The sequence below is a fragment of the Oncorhynchus masou genome, chromosome 24, assembly GCF_036934945.1.
Source record: "Oncorhynchus masou masou isolate Uvic2021 chromosome 24, UVic_Omas_1.1, whole genome shotgun sequence".
NCBI lineage: Eukaryota > Metazoa > Chordata > Actinopteri > Salmoniformes > Salmonidae > Oncorhynchus > Oncorhynchus masou.
In genome coordinates this window covers 43,516,862-43,533,652 of record NC_088235.1, presented here as the reverse complement: position 1 = coordinate 43,533,652, position 16,791 = coordinate 43,516,862, and the positions used below count along the sequence as shown (strand labels likewise).

The 16,791-nt window shown below is 42.8% G+C and overlaps 1 protein-coding gene across 6 annotated transcripts; it reads left to right on the top strand.

Moving 5' to 3' along the window:
* On the top strand, positions 1–11,899 carry LOC135512223 (acyl-CoA desaturase-like). 6 transcript variants are annotated; one of them, XM_064934011.1, is made up of 6 exons: positions 1–88; positions 402–679; positions 2,170–2,300; positions 3,085–3,290; positions 7,719–7,951; positions 9,641–11,899. In XM_064934011.1, the coding sequence occupies exons 2-6, from the start codon at positions 448–450 to the stop codon at positions 9,838–9,840; spliced, it is 1,002 nt and encodes a 333-aa protein (XP_064790083.1). In that variant the 5' UTR covers positions 1–88; positions 402–447; the 3' UTR covers positions 9,841–11,899. The 6 variants fall into 6 exon arrangements, with proteins under 6 accessions (XP_064790083.1, XP_064790079.1, XP_064790082.1 ...); XM_064934007.1 differs by having other exon boundaries at positions 36–88; positions 397–679; XM_064934010.1 differs by having other exon boundaries at positions 73–156; positions 397–679.
* Positions 11,900–16,791: the final 4,892 nt, after the last annotated feature.

Here is a 16,791-nt window from a genome sequence, read left to right as displayed (position 1 = left end):
CAGGGTAGAGGTGGCGTCAAATGCTCCTTGACCAATTGGAGTCTTTAAAACGACGTCTGAACAAGAACTCAGCAGCAGGCTTAGCTAGGTAAGCGGAATCATTTTCATCACGAGTAGAGCTGCATAACGTTCGCCCGAAGAAGCTATCTCAGCTTTGTGCGCCTTTTTTATACATTGTAACGATTCTCTTCATTCTACGCTTTAAATTATGTATTCGATACCAGTTGATAGCAATTTGTGTGCATCTTTGATAGTAGCCTATGCTATCCTAGCGTTGCACCCGGAAATCGAGCACGCACTTTAACTTGATGTTAAAGTTGCTCGATTCCTTGGTGGGATGAACGAGGATACCCGTGTTTGTCATGTTAATTGAATAGCTATCTGTCCTCTTTCTAGCACAGATCTCATCTCAACACGGCGTGTTAACTACAGACTCCCACAGCAGAAATGACAGCGACGGAGACGAGAAACCCCAACAAGCAACAAAACAGAGATGCTGTGGTGGCAGAAACGTCTACGAGAGATGATGTTTTTGATGACAGCTATAAAGCAAAAGAGGGCCCTAAACCGCGGATGAGATTGGTGTGGAGAAACGTCATATTAATGGTTTTATTACATGCTGGAGCGCTTTACGGGTTGATGCTCGTGCCCTCCACCTCGGCCTTAACTCTGGCCTGGAGTAAGTATCCCCATTTACCTAATGTGCCATTTTATTTGCCTTTTATTTTTGATTTTTATCGGGATTTTACGCCATTGTTAGTTTGACTACGCAAGATATTTTATCTGGTCGACATTAGAAAACAGAATGTGGTGAATCTGGGTGATGCGCTTGGTGGCGTTACACCGACATGTTGCTTGCCCTCTGAGGATAGTGTTGAATTTTGATAAATCTATTTTGAGGAACACCCACGTAATATTTTTTTCTATGGAAATAATAAACACATTCATACTATAGGACCTAATGAGTTCTCTCGTCATATGTAACGGAATATTTAGCCTAACAGTTAACACCAGGGTTAACCCCCCCCCAGGTGCACGTTTTGTTTTTTTGCGTTAACTCGACGCATCTGATTCAAATAATCTAAGCTTGATGAGTTGGTTATTTGAATCAGCTGCGTAGTGCTAGGGCAAAAACCAAAACGTGCACGGGGGCAGGACCAAGTTTGGGAAACCTGAGCTACACCATTATCACCTGATCATCACACCATGCATGCACCTATCAACTGAAGCGCTTATAGGCAGGCTACTGTGGTGCAGAGAGCGAATTTAACGTTTTGGAATGCTTGGTCTGAGGTAGCCCAAAGGCCGGCAGATGGCGATATTGGGTCGTTTTGGTCTTACTGTCCAAGCGCATTATATGCAGCTGGCAACAAAAGTGTGCAACTGCCGCCCACAGTTCGGGGTGTTCCTGTATGTTGGCTTTCCTGCATCTTTTGGATGGTAAAATGAGACTCTATCACCATCTGCTGGCCTTTGGGCTAGACTTGAGGCACCTCAGTTCAATGTTTCTTAATCAGAAAATAGCTACACCAATATGTTTGCTTGTTTAGACTTAGACAATATTTTTTTTTTGCAGAAGAATAGCCGGAATAGGTAGTTGGACAGATGACGCATGCCTTGGATAATACAGAATGACCCAAACTTTGTTTCCCCTGTTGCTTACCCCCCCTGTGTGTGCAATGCTGAACTGCATATTATTTCACTGGGTGAGACAAATAACGATTGCCATTCCAATAGACATTCCATTGTGAGAGGCTGCATGGCACCAAAAGAGAATATCTTTGCTGCCTGGGCTGTTCGTCGGCCCAGAGTTCTCACATCCTAAGCAGCCTTGTCTGGCTACACATAGAAACGCATTCCGTAATTTTACAACAACCCTGAGAGTAGAGTAGACATGCATATCTACTCCCACTGCCAGCTCCCAACAGAAATAACTCACGACAGCAACAAGTCAGGGATGGGACGTGATGTCCCCTGTATCTACTTTCGGTGAATTCACCAATTTGTAAGTCGCTCTGGTTAAGAGCGTCTGCCAAATGACTTAAATGTAATGTAAATGTACTAGGAGTCAAATCTGTGCTTGACATGATTCTGTGCACGTGAGTGTGTGCCAAACATGGGTGTCTATTTATCTTTCTCAACCTATCCCTCTTGCTCTCCCTCCCGTAGCTGTTGTGTGCTTCTTGCTCAGTGCCCTGGGTATAACTGCGGGGGCCCACCGCCTCTGGAGTCACAAGTCCTACAAGGCCTCCACCCCTCTGCGGGTCTTCCTGGCCCTTGCCAACTCCATGGCCTTCCAGGTAAACAAATGAAATCTCTGAATTGAATCATCTTTATTGACCTCGAGAGGAAATTGTATTTGTAGCCAGCATAGGATACATACCGTGGGTATCATACAGTACATTTGGAAAGTATTCAGATCCCTTGAATTTCTGTTTTGTTACAGCCTTATTTCTCAAACTACACACAACCCATAATGACAAAGCAAAAACAGGTTTAGACATGTTTTTTGGGGGGGCGGGTGTAATTAAGACATTTTAGAATGAGGCTGCAATGTAACAAGGGGGAAAAGTAAAGGGGTCTGAATACATTCCAAATGCACTGTATCAAGCATCTGAGTAAGAATGCCAATCTAGGATCAGGTTTTCCCTGTCCATGTAGACTCATTTTATTGTGATCTAAAAGGCGAAACTGATCCTAAATCAGCACGTCTACTCTGAAACACTTTATACATACGGCCCCAGATTCCCTCACCATGGGTCTCGTGTACTACTGTATAGAGCTGGGACAATAAACAGATTTGTCACCAACCATACCGCTCACTTATCGCAGGCATTTTTCTGTTTTCATTGATTACGGTACGTCGCCTATACTAGAGAAATGTGAAGTTTAGAAATGAACAAATTTTGCTAATATGGGTGATGAGACAATTGATGGCTACAACCTTGAAAGTAGTGTGTGTGTGTGTATAAATGTGTGTATTTTTTTTTCTCCCCATTTCACCCAGCTATACTACTGTACATGCTGCTGTTAGTGTTGGATATATTGTCTCCTAAACAACCACATTTCTATTGTTTCCTCCAGAATGACATTTACGAGTGGGCGAGGGACCACCGGGTTCACCACAAGTACTCCGAGACGGACGCGGACCCCCACAATGCACTGCGGGGCTTCTTCTTCGCTCACATTGGCTGGCTGCTCGTCCGCAAGCACCCTGACGTGATCGAGAAGGGAAAGAAGCTGGAGCTGACGGACCTGAAGGCAGATAAAGTCGTCATGTTCCAGAGAAAGTAAGAAGCGAAGGGTCTCTGCCCTGTCTCGTCCTTCATATCTGATGTCTTCTCCTATATGCCATTTTAGCAGACCCTTTTATCGAAAGTGGCTTATAGAGCATGTATACATTTTTTGGATGGGTGACCCCAGCGTAAACCGAAACCATGATCTTGATGTTGCAAGCCCCATGCTCTACCAATTGAGCCACACAATACGATGTTATCTGGTGAAGAGTTTCTTACCTACATATAGTAACAGTCATTAGTGGGGGGACTTATCTTTCCTTTAATGGTAGTATTTTTAAAGGTTGGCCCTGGCAGTGCCCGCACTCTGAATCATGCAGTGTTGGTCAGGTAACTGCCAACATGAAGTGTCTTAACAGGGTGTTGGGCCACCACGAGGTGCCAGCACAGTTTCAATGCGCCTTGGCATAGATTCTACAGGTGTCTGGAATCCTATTGGAGGGATGCAAAAATTGTTTTCCACAAGAAATTCAATAATTTGTTGTGGTGGATAATGCTGTCTCAGGCACCACTCCAAAATCTCCCATAAGTATTAAATTGGGTTGGTCTGGTGACTGACACAACCACACCCTTATGCTCCTTTGAGACCCCTCTTTCAAAGTCACTGATCTCTTCTAGCCATGGTAGCCAAAATAATGCGCAACTGGGCATTTTTATACAGTTCACTGAATCAATAAAACATTGTCTCATGCGCTGAATACAACGGGTGTCGTTGCTTACGAGACTGTCCCAACGAGACAGCGTTAAAAATAATTGTAAAACAAGGAATGAAATGTTCAAGAATGGCGCTATATAAAGGTCGTGCCAGATCAATGTGCAGAGGTAGATATGTACGTAAAGGCAGGGTAAAGTGACTAGGCATCAGGTTTAATAATGAGTAAAATTAAAGAACGGGTAGCAGCAGTGGGTTGTCTATACACTCAGTGGACAGTTTATTAGGTACACCCATCTCGTACTGGGTTGGACCCCCCCACTGCCAAAATAGCCTGAATTCTTCAGGGCGTGGATTCTACAAGGTGTCATGTTAAGTTGCTTAATTGGTATCAAGGGACCCTACGTGTACCAGGAAAACATTCCCCACACCACCACCACCAGCCTGTACCATTGTCCGTAGGCAAGATGGGGCCATGGACTCATGCGGCTCACACCACATCCTGACTCTGCCATCCCCCTGACAGACTGTGAAACCCTGGCTTAGGTCTCTCGTTCTGCCCATTTTTTTTAAAACATTCAATTGAACAGTCGCTGGATGCCCGTTTGCCTGCTTTACATAGCAAGCCACGGCCACGTGACTCACTGTCTGAAGGAGCGAACCATTTTCGTGAATGGGATGGTGTTCCAAATCAACTGGCCACTGAGTCTATATTCTTGTGTGGATAGTCCATGCAAGATGGGGTTGATGCAAATAGCAATGATGTGTCATTGTGTTTTGCATTTCACATCTACCATCAGTTATGCCACCGGATAAAAGACAGCGCCATCTTAGCCGCCTATTTGCATTCTGGAGAAGTTGAACAAACCTCCATTGGCAGTAGCATGCACAGAATGTGCCACAAAGGGGCAATTTTAAGTCATTGTACACTTGAAAGAGCGCTGTATAAAATCCAATCCACCATATAAACCAACGGTTATAGAACAAATGGCACATCACGTTTTGGACTGCATGTGCATGGTGATCAGATGACATTGAGTTTTGCATTTCCCCTATACCATCAGCTATGCCACTGGACATAAGACATTGATCTTATCACTGCAATAATCAAGCAACCAAATCTGGTGTGTTCCACATCATTGTACATATGTTCCACTAGATTAGCACAAGTGACTTGACAATATTGAGATGTAATTTTAATTGATTTTCTATGCGTGACTATCTAAAGTAAACCAAACTCTTGAGTGCTCCACACATGCATAGAACAAGTCCCGCACACTGAAGCTCCCAACTCACCGCTTTATTGACAACGTTTCCGTCTAAAACGGCTCTTCGTCAGATCAGACACACTGTGTTCACATCCCAAATCACCTCACATGACCATTGTGGACATGATGCATGGTGGGTGTAAAAAAACAAACATTTGCATATCACTAATAATTAAATAACAATGTAATGCTTCCAGAACATAATATATATTTACAAAATGACCAAGTGGGTAACCTGGAAGGCAAGACAAATCAAAGTAAAGTAACATTCAGGTAAGAAATGGTCTGATATCAAACTCTTGAGACATTGAATCAATACAATTCTCTTCTCAATAATAGATTATCAGTATCTCTGCCCCTCCTAGGAGTCTTAACATATTCGATGCCAATGTATTTTAGAGCTCATGTTGTGACAAGCAGCCATGAAATGCGCAGCCACAGGGTTTCTCTGGTCAAGGGTCCTGATATTACTCCTGTGTTCTGCTTTCCTTGTTTTCAGAGCTTGTTTTATTTTTCCACAATAGCATGGACCACATGCATTTGATCAGCTATATCACATTTTGTGGAACATGTAATGATGCCCTTAATCTTAATGGCCTTGCCCATAATAGTGTGATTGGACATTGTGCATTTGTTCGTGACGTTACACGGGGTGCATCCGCCACATCTGTTACCTTCCGGCACGTTGTCTAGAAAGGTACTGCTTGGCACTGGTGGAAGATCAGACCTCTCCAACATTTGGCTGATATTGGGGGTGCGTCTGAAGACGACCCGCGGGGGTTCTTTTAAATGTCTTTTCCAGTTGTACTTTTTTTTTTTTTTTTTTTTTAAATATGTGGTCAATGTTTACCAAGTGGGGGGGTACTGAAGGAAGCGTTGGTCAGGATGGCGGAGAGGTTTGGGCGTGAGGCTGTCATCTTGGGTCATTTAAAAAATAAAAATAAAAACATTCCCTTGCGTCATGCAGCCATTCCTCTGGGTAACCCCGCTGTCTGAAACGCTTTTCCAGATGGTCGGTTTGACAGTCACTAGTATGCTCTCCATATTTGAGTTTTTCTAGGTCAGTTATTGACGTGTGCAGTTGTAATCGCACCACTTGTGTCTTCTCACGTATTCCACCCAGTTGCTCAGCTAATAAGAGCAATCAGATCGAATGACTTTTGTTTGTAATTTTGCACCACTGGTCACAAATTCCCATAGAATCCAGAAGGCAGACCAAGGCCTTGTGGGATCAATTTCTTGCGCAAATAATCGCTCAGTGACAGCGTGGAGATACAGATGTCTCTGTCATGGGTGTTTCAGTCTCTCTTGTATTGATTCTGTTTCAACATGATTGTCAATCAGTCTTGTCATAATACGGGCATAGTCTTCAGTTGTGAATTCAAATGTCTTATGGCGGTTAACATCCTCTTCAATTGGATTTGCCATCTCTGGTCGACAACGTTTCCATCTGAAGCGGATCTTTGTCAGATCAAACACACTGAGTGTTCACATCCCAAAATATCCACATTTCACCTCATGCATGCTCCACACATGTATCATTTGGGAAAAAGCATCTAATCAACAATGGCCTTTTTATTAATTCTTCCAATTATTGACTTTTTCTCAACTGCCAGCAGTTTGGCGCCAAAGCATTTATAATGTAGACATAGTAAAATAAATCTGAGGGTGGCAGGTTTGAATCCCTGTTCACCTTGTCAGCTCAATCTGTGGCTTTAGCAAGGCACTTAACCCCAATTGCTCCAGGGTTGCTGTTGGTAATGGCACACCCTGTCATTTTAATTTACATAAATTCACTGAAAGCCCACACTATCACACTGTTATATTAACAGTATTGCACTTTTCATGTTGCTTGCTTTTAGCCAGCTAATAGCATTACCAATCAAGCAGCAGCATGGACTAAATGTTCAAATCCGGTTGCTTCAGGATTATTTTGCTGTGACATTTTACTATATCAAATTTAAGATCTTACATCTATAGGTTGTGGTGTCCATGATGACGCTGGCTGACTGATCTATTGATAAGAGCTGCCATCTCTGCCAGGGCCCCGATTTGGTCCATACCCACACAAAGTACAGTGACTGGCTTGCCATTTATCAGCAGGCAGTGGGTACTCGTGGACGTAGCACCACAGAAATGGGTCATTTTTTAAAAACATTTTGGTGGAAGACTAGAGTCAACTGAATAGAATTCTTCAAAGCATGTACTTTTTTTTGGTACTGAACTAGGTGTGACCTTCCATGGTTTAGTAACTCTGTTTATGAATATAGGTTCTTGGGTTGGTGTTCACTTCCCCAGCTTTAGTAACTTAAATTTAATTTAGATTCAACATAACAATGCTTCTAGTTCTACTTACAAAGCTACTTTTGTTTGACTCATATAAATTCCAATACTAATCTTACCCACCCACCCCAAAAATGAGTGGTGGAGCTCTATAGATTTTCTTTGGTTTGGTGTGTGTCAAATACAATGTCTCATCTCTTCCCTCTCTGTCCCCTCTAGGTACTACAAGCTCTCTGTGGTTCTGCTGTGTTTCCTGGTGCCCATGTGGGTTCCCTGGTACCTGTGGGGTGAGTCCCTGTGGGTGTGCTACTTCATCCCGGTCCTCATGCGGTACACCCTGGTGCTGAACGCTACCTGGCTGGTCAACTCTGCAGCTCACATGTGGGGCAACCGACCCTATGACCATAACATCAACCCCAGTGAGAACCGTTTTGTGGCCTTCAGTGCCATCGGTAAGGATCTGACTTTAAAAATATATATTTAAGGGGGGGGATTTGTCTGGAGCACTACTATTGGCCAGAGCCTTGCACTCTATAGGAAAATGCTGTTAGCCATTTTGGACAAAGCCAATATGCCATTTCGTGACCCACCACCACACTTGTACTGTAGCCTTCCCAAAGCAGCTGATGCAGACTGGCATGGGGTAGTGAGGCGGAACTCGCTAATCCAGTGGCCTGTGTTTACTTTGTGCAAGAGATCCTGCTGTTTGTGTGAAATCAGAGCTTCAGTCCGACTGATTGCATGTTCTACTATAAACTCTCGTCTGTATAGCTGCCTGTTTGTCAGATGTGAAAATCATCATGTTTTAGTTGAATAGCTTAAAACGAGTGGGACTTGTAATTTTTACATTTGAGTCATTTAGCAGACTAATTTAGTGACTTATGGTAGTGAGTGCATACAGTTGTGCTTCTTTCATACTTATTTTTTTACCATGGCGCGCTGTCTTAGCCTACAGTGTGCGTGTGTCTCGCAACATGTAAAGTGTTGGTTTCATGAGTTGAAATGTTTGCACACAGTTTATTTCTCTCAATTTTGTGCACAAATTAGTTTACACCCCTGTTAGTGAGCGCTTCTCCTTTACCAAGATAATCCATCCACCTGCCAGGTGTGGCATGTCAAGAAGCTGATTAAACAGCATGATTATTACACAGGTGCACCTAGTGCTGGAGACAATAAAAGGCCATTATAAAATTTGAAGTTTTGTCACAACCTGTCTCAAGTTGTCAAGGGCATGCAATAGGCATTCTGACTAGGCAGGTCCACCAGAGCTGTTGCCAGAGAATTAAATTTATTTTCTCTACCATTTGAGTACTTGGCAGTATGTATGCCCAACAGGCCTCACAACTGCAGACCATGTGGGTGAGCAGTTTGCTGATGTCAACGTTGTGAAGAGTGCCCCATGGTGGGGGTATGGGCAGGCATAAGCTACGAATAAACTAACACAATTGTATTTTATCGATGGCCATTTGAATCCAGCGATACCATGAGATCCCGAGGCCCAATTTATTTTAAAAAATTAATTACAAAAATAAAAAATAAATAAGCTATCTGTGAGCAACAGTTGCCTATCTGTATTCCTAGTCTTGTGTAATCCATAGATTAGGGTCTAATGAATTATTTTGTTCAATTGATGGATTTCCTTATGAACTGTAACTCAGTAAAAAATCTATGAAATGGTTGTGTTATATTTTCAATCTAGAAATGAAGAAGTCTCGGACATGCAACACTTGACTTAGGGCTGCTGTAGTTTGTGCAGATTTTTGAGTGCTCTGGTTCAAGTTGGAGAGCATAATTAACTTTGAATCATGTATTTGAATGCTTGACTGGAACAAAATGTTGCACGCAGCAGCCCTCCAGGACTCAAGTTAGCCATCCATATTGTAGCACTTTTCAGACTCCATGCTTTAGTTTACATCGATTATGGTGATCAGATTGTTTTGAATCCTATTAATAAAAGTAACTTGCATAGATGCTATATCTATATATACACCTATAGTATTACCAGGTGCATGGAGTAAAGGGGGTTCCAGCTCTTTATTTATATATATATATCTCAATCTAGTCTTTGCTGTCACCTGTGAATGGCTATTGGTTTATGGTTTTAACCTGACTTTCCTGTCCCCTTGTATCCTTCCTGCCAGGCGAGGGCTTCCACAACTACCACCACACCTTCCCCTTTGACTATGCTACCAGTGAGTTTGGCATTAAGATGAACATCACCACTGCCTTCATAGACCTCATGTGCTTTCTGGGCCTGGCCAAGGACTGCAAGAGGGTGTCCCACGAACTCGTTTCGGCCCGCGCCCAGCGAACAGGTGATGGCAGCCACAAGACTGGCTGAGTTATGTTGTCTCAAACTGTTACGGACTTGATGCGACCGATGCCAGATACGGTAAAACAGGCTAAACCAATGAAAGAATGTAGCTGTAGTAAATTGCAGTATTGATGATGGAGTTAGTAGTGCTGCAGTTAGTAGTGATCAAACCATGGTCCATTGATGTCTGCTTCTGTGTTATGAGTTAAAAAAACCTATACTTGAGTTCCTCAGACTAATATTGGCTTTAAAATCGGTCCTGGACCTTTCAGTAAAGTGTTTTTGTTTTGTGTTTTTTTTTTTTTTTTTTTTACATGAATGATGCGTGAGGTGACTAAGCAAAGTGATCTTATGGCCTGGCTAAGCTAGGTATGTTAGCACAGAGATTTAAAGAGTAAGTAAATATTGGTCGGAAAAACTGAAGTGTGTGGCGGAGATAGACGCTGTAATGCGTGACACGATTACACCAACCAAACTACCTGCCTGTGCCATCTGCACCAACAATGAAGATGGTAGGACACTAACCTCTAATTTATTCATGAGCTATTATTAATTAACCCTCTGGCGCTTTTGAAATTGTGAAAAAAGTTTGAGGTTTCTTCATTTTAGGCTAAGTAGGTGAAATTTGTTTTGATAATGTGTCGATTTCAATTCGGGCTGAAAGATTCTGACATGGATCCAAATCTTTCTATCAGTCACGCTTTGTTGACATTCATTCACTAAGCGTGGAGTAAAATTCTTAAATCCTTGGAAGTCCACCTTTTGTCAAAAGTTTACATTTACGTTTAAGATGAAATTTAAGTTTTATAATTTAACATTATTTGCTTTTTATTAAGCCACCCTACTTCAGTCTTATTTTACTATAAGCTGCTGTGTTGAAACAGCCTTACTTCTAAGTCAACATACTGTTGAGCTGTCATTGTATACCAGACCATATTCCATACAGGCTGGTGTAGAAGTGCAGTTATGCGGCAGCGTTGCATATTATTGCACCAGTTGACTCCTCCTGTCCAAGTTGCTCTTCACAGGAGATTATTTCCTCTTGTAGAAGAGGATGAAGGTATCAGATCTCAAATTGCACATATATTCCCTGTATAGTGCATTACTGTTGACCAGGGCCCATTGTGGGCTCTGGCCAAAGGTAGTGCACTGTAGATGGAATCAGGTTCCATTTGGGATATACATAAGGTCTCTTCATTTGTGTATAACACGATTTATACCTCTGGATATTTTGTGGGGGTAATGGTGCCTGTGACTACAGTCGGATGGTCGAACAGAAGCCTGGTTGGGTTTTTTCCATCCTGCTTCAGACACTTCTGCACTGAAATGTAGTTAAAACGCAAACTCTGATCAGTCTTTATACAAAATAATACTTGTTTGTATTTATTTTTTACTCTTACTGCAGCTGAAGTTAAAAGCGTTAGGGACTTCTGTCTCCCTCCAATAGGACAAGGTGAAAGAGGCTGAGAGCATTTGTGTACGTGTCATCTCTCGGTATCTTGAATTAAATTTATTCGACTCTCGCCCACTTAGTAGACGTGGATATGTCTCGATAAAGATGGATGCGACAGGGGAGGTGAAGGACGAGCCAATGGTTTAGTTAATTTGGTTGTACATCAATTGTAATTTAACACTCTGGGGGGGGGGGGGGGGACTATAGGAATTCTACTTCTGAGGGGAAAAAATGGCATTTTGAACATTTGCTTTGGAGCTGTGGTTGAGTTATTTAATGACTTAATAGCTATATGGGAGAGTAATGGGAATAACTTATTTAACTCAAAAGTAAAAGACCATGTGCTTTGCATCCTTGGGATATTCTGTATAGTATCAGATTCTGAGGGATTAAGGACACTTGCATAATGGTTAAACAAATGTGTTTGGCTGTGAAGAAAATATGATTCCAGATTAGTTACAAAATTGTCAATTATCACACTTTGGTCTACCTTTCTCAGTGCAATTATTTTGTGCAGTGTTAACTTCTTGAAGTCTGAATGCCTTAAAAAAAACTGCAGCATTTTTTTTCTAAGAATGTTCTACCCACTATATGTACCGTAAATAAACCAAATTTTCTACATGTTGAAAAGCATGTCCTGCTGTCTGTTTGTAATTCTGTAATCTCTCCATTTCTAATTGAATAAAAGACAAGTCATTGTCTTATTTACTCGTCCTTTTGCATCAATGTCTACAATTTTCTGCAAAGTGACTGGGGTGTAGTCATTAGTGCACACCATAGAAAATGTTTGCAACAGGAAACCACTTTTTTTTTTGACAAGTTGAAGTTCCCTGTTTGATTCCACCCTTGGTGATATTGAGGTGGTCAGCTGTGTATGCAGTGTTTATTCTCTCCATTAATATGAAATCATTTCAGGGAAAAGCATTGCAGCTATCATAGAAAGCCATTCTCTGACAGGCCTTGTCACCAGGCTATTCTCTGGCCTATGCCCACATCCTCACTTCCCTGTACTGCGTACTGAATCATCATATGGGTGTTGTGCCATGGAATTTTAAACTTTACACTCAAACCCAACACCAAATAGACTAAAAGTCCTAACACTCAACAGCTCTCTTGAATGTGGCATTTACAGATTTACATTGCCTATTCATAACCTGAACACAACATGTGTTGCATCTGAAAAAAACGGTTCAGTGCATTGAAACGGCATCTATGCGGACACTGTACGGTTCGGCCTTACGTTTTTTTCAGAACTTGACCTTGTTCGCTTATAGTCAAATGCCATCACTTCCAAATGCCAAACTCTCATTTCAGTTTTTGTATTGGTCTCCTAGGCTCCCTGGACTGTTCAGGTTGTAACTGATATTCTCTATCTGCTCCGCCCACTCTCTCACACACCCTCTGTCACTGTCTCACTCACACTCCGTTTATCACTCTCACCCACTTTCTCTCCAGCTTCCCCCTCTCTGGACATAGTGTGCTTGCTACCTACTTTACGTTCCACAGCCTTCTGCTTATCTGTTCAATCTTGAGCTGGTCATGCTTGACACGTTCTCCTATCTGGCCCATCGCGCACAATCAGGCCATGTGAGATTGCTATGCGTGTTCTCTCTCCGACCAACACTGAATGGCAGCAACAAGACACTGTTTTCTCTGGTCATCTTCAGTGTGCCAGGGTCTTGGTCTATCTATGGTTTTTGTCTTGAGCCTTTGCTTTACGGGTTCATTTAAGTGCATTGCCTGAGCGCGAGTTGAATGAAACATTCTGATAGACTGCTGAAATACCGGTTTCAGTTTGTCAACAAACGTCTCTTCGAAAGCTAGCGCACATGCACCACCTACTGGGGAATGTTTCAAGCCAAGAATAACCACCACTGAAAATGACCCCTCTTCACTCTAATGAAATACAGACAGACTAATTCATTTTATTTTGTACCAATATTTTAGCCTGGGTTGTGGTCTGTTTAGCTAACATTCCTCTCCTACTCTGTCATGGCAAAACAATTTACAAGTACACAGAATATTTTTGGCTAATCCCAAATGGCCAGTTTATGCAAACAGTGTCAGTTGCAACAGGTTGACAAGTCCGGACATGGGTTCAAATAGTATTTGCAATCTTCAAATACTTTGATGGTTTGCTTTAGTCTGCCTCGAGTGCCAGGTAGGTGGGGATTGTACGTTTGAGAATATTCTATTGGTTTCAATGAAGTACAGATAAAGTTCTTTAAATAATTGAAATAGTGCTTGAAGCCTGGTCTGTCAGTCCAGTTTCAGTTGGTGTCTCCACTACAGCACTGCTGTCTGTCTGGGAGCTGGCCAGCTGCTCTGCTGTCAGGCTCAGCCCAGCACCCAGTGACATCACCCCTCTCTCCATTGGCTGCCTGGTGTCAGACCATCCACTCCACTACTCTGTATGTAATGCTTGTGTGGTCATCAGGCTGACAGTTTTAGCCCTGCACTGTCAAACTCTGATCTGCTTTGCTGGACACGAGACCAAGGCTGCAATATTAGCCTAGAAAATAGGCTAGGCTAACTTTTGTATTTTTTTAAATATATTTGTTTCTTAACAGGGTATCTTGCCTACTGCTGGACACTGGTAGAATATTAGAAAATCAGCCATTTTTTAATGTAAGATTTTCTTGCCAGCTGTTAGCTATAAAATTGTATTATGAATGTATATGTATGTATATATATATATATATATAATTTAGTCATACAAGTGTCTCAAGTGTAGGTTATAGAACTAGATTATTATTATTATTGTACTGCATACTGGGGGGATTTTCAGGATCATTCGATGTAGTATCATTCGATGTCGTCCATGGGCCAGTGGAAAAATATTTCCACTTTGGCGTAGCAAACTTCTGATGGTATTACATTGTTCCCCACAAGCCCCTGATCAAATTGATCTATGATACCCTTTATGAAAATAAAACTGAAATGTATATTTACATAAGTATTCAGACCCTTTACTCCGTACTTTGTTGAAGCACCTTTGGCAGCGATTACAGCCTCGAGTCTTCTTGATTTTGACCCCAGTCATAGACTGTTCTCTCTACTACCGCTTGGCAAGCGGTAAGTCTAGGACAAAAAGGCTTCTCAACAGTTTTTACCCCCAAGCCATATGACTCCTGAACAGGTAATCAAATGGCCACCCAGACTATTTGCATTGTGTCCCCCCCCCCCCCAACCCCTCTTTTACGCTGCTGCTTCTCTGTTTATCATGTACATACCACCTCAATCAGCCCGACTACCCGGTGCCTTGCTACTTTTATCTTTCACTGTCTTTTTACTGTTGTTTTTATTTCTTTACTTACCTGTTGTTCACCTAATACCTTTTAAAAATATATATAATGAAATTGTACCGTTGGTTAGAGCCTGTAAGTAAGCATTTCACTGTAAGGTGAAATACCTGTTGTATTCAGCACACGTGACAAATACCCTTAGATTTGATTTGACGCTACAAGCTTGGCAAACCTGTATTTGGGGAGTTTTTCCCATTCTCTGCAGATCCTCTCAAGCTCTGTCAGGTTAGATTGGGAGTGTTGCTGCACAGCTATTTCAAATCAAATCAAAGTTTGTCACGTGCGCCAAATAAAATAGGTGTAGACCTTACAGTGAATGCTTATTTAACAGGCCCTAACCAACAGTGCAATTTTGAAGTAAAAAATAGGTATTTGGTGAACAACAGATAAGTAAAGAAATAAAAAAATAACAGTAAAAAGACAGTGAAAAATAACAGTAGCGAGGCTATAACAGTAGTGATGCTATATACAGGCACCGCTTAGTCGGACTAATCGAGGTAGTATGTATATGTATGTATGGTTAAAGTGACTATGCATATAATATGAAATGAGAGTAGCGGGTAAAAGCTGTTGAGAAGCCTTTTGGTCCTAGACTTGGCGCTTCGGTACCGCTTACCATGCGGTAGTAGAGAGAACAGTCTATGGCTGGGGTTGTTGACAATTTTTAGGGCCTTTCTCTGACACCGCCTGGAGTAGAGGTCCTGGATGGCAGGCAGCTTAGCCCAAGTGATGTACTGGGCCGTACGCACTACCCTCTGTAGTGCCTTGCGGTCAGAGGCCGAGCAGTTGCTGTACCAGGCAGTGATGCAACCAATCAGGATGCTCTCGATGTTGCAGCTGTAGAACCTTTTGAGGATTTGAGGACCCATGCCAAATCTTTTTAGTTTCCTGAGGGGGAATAGGCTTTGTCGTGCCCTCTTCACGACTGTCTTGGTGTGTTTGGACCATTCTAGTTTGTTGGTGATGTGGACACCAAGGAACTTGAAGTATTATGAATGTGTGTATATATATATACATATATATACCTGCTCCACTAGCCCTGTCGATGAGAATGGGGGCATGCTCAGTCCTCCTTTTCCTGCGGTCCACAATTATCTCCTTAGTCTTGGTTACGTTGAGGGATAAGTTGTTATTCTGGCACCAGCCGGCCCGGTCTCTGACCTCCTCCCTATAGGCTGTCTCGTCGTTGTTGGTGATCAGGCCTACCACTGTTGTTTTGTCTGCAAAGTTAATGATTGTGTTGGAGTCGTGCCTGTGCACACAGTCGTGGGTGAACAGGGAGTACAGGAGGGGACTGAGCACGCACCCCTGAGGGGCTCCAGTGTTGCGGATCAGCGTGGCTGATGTATTGCTACCTACTCTCACCACCTGGGGGCAGCCCGTCAGGAAGTCCAGGATCCAGTTGCAGAGGGAGGTGTTTTGTCCCAGGATCCTTAGCTTAGTGATGATGTTTGAGGGTACTATGGTGTTGAACGCTGAGCTGTAGTCAATGCATAGCATTCTCACATAGGTGTTCCTTTTGTCCAGGTGGGAAAGGGTAGTGTGGAGTGCAATGGAGATTGCATCATATGTGGATCTGTTTGGGCGGTATGCAAATTGAGTGGGTCTTGGGTTTCTGGGGTAATGGTGTTGATGTGAGCCATTACCAGCCTTTCAAAGCACTTCATGGCTACGGACATGAGTGCTACGGGTCTGTAGTCATTTAGGCTGTTTGCCTTAGTGTTCTTGGGTACAGGGACTATGGTGGTCTGATTGAAACATGTTGGTATTACAGACTCAATCAGGGACATGTTGAAAATGTCAGTGAAGACATCTGACAATTGGTCAGCACATGCCCGGAGCACACATCCTGGTAATCCGTCTGGCCCCGAAGCCTTGTGAATGTTGACCTGTTTAAAGGTCTTATTCATGTCGGCTACGGAGCGCGTGATCACGCAGTCTTCCGGAACAGCTGATGCTCTCATGCATGCCTCAGTGTTGCTTGCCTCGAAGCGAGCATAGAAGTGATTTAGCTCGTCTGGTAGGCTCGTGTCACAGGGCAGCTCGTGACTGTGCTTCCCTTTGTAGTCTGTCATAGTTTGCAAGCCCTGCCACATAAGAAGAGCGTCGGAGCCGGTGTAGTACGATTCAATCTTAGCCCTGTATTGGCGCTTTGCCTGTTTGATGGTTTGTCGGAGGGCATAGCAGGATTTCTTATAAGCTTCTGGCTTTGAGTCCCGC

What these genes read in the sequence shown, in the direction of transcription:
- LOC135512223 (XM_064934011.1), top strand. Translation starts at nt 448, where the DNA reads ATGACAGCGACGGAGACGAGAAACCCCAACAAGCAACAAAACAGAGAT. An exon ending in GGCCTTAACTCTGGCCTGGA is followed by an intron (nt 680 to 2,169) that starts GTAAGTATCCCC and finishes TCCCTCCCGTAG; the next exon opens with CTGTTGTGTGCTTCTTGCTC. An exon ending in GTCGTCATGTTCCAGAGAAA is followed by an intron (nt 3,291 to 7,718) that starts GTAAGAAGCGAA and finishes TGTCCCCTCTAG; the next exon opens with GTACTACAAGCTCTCTGTGG.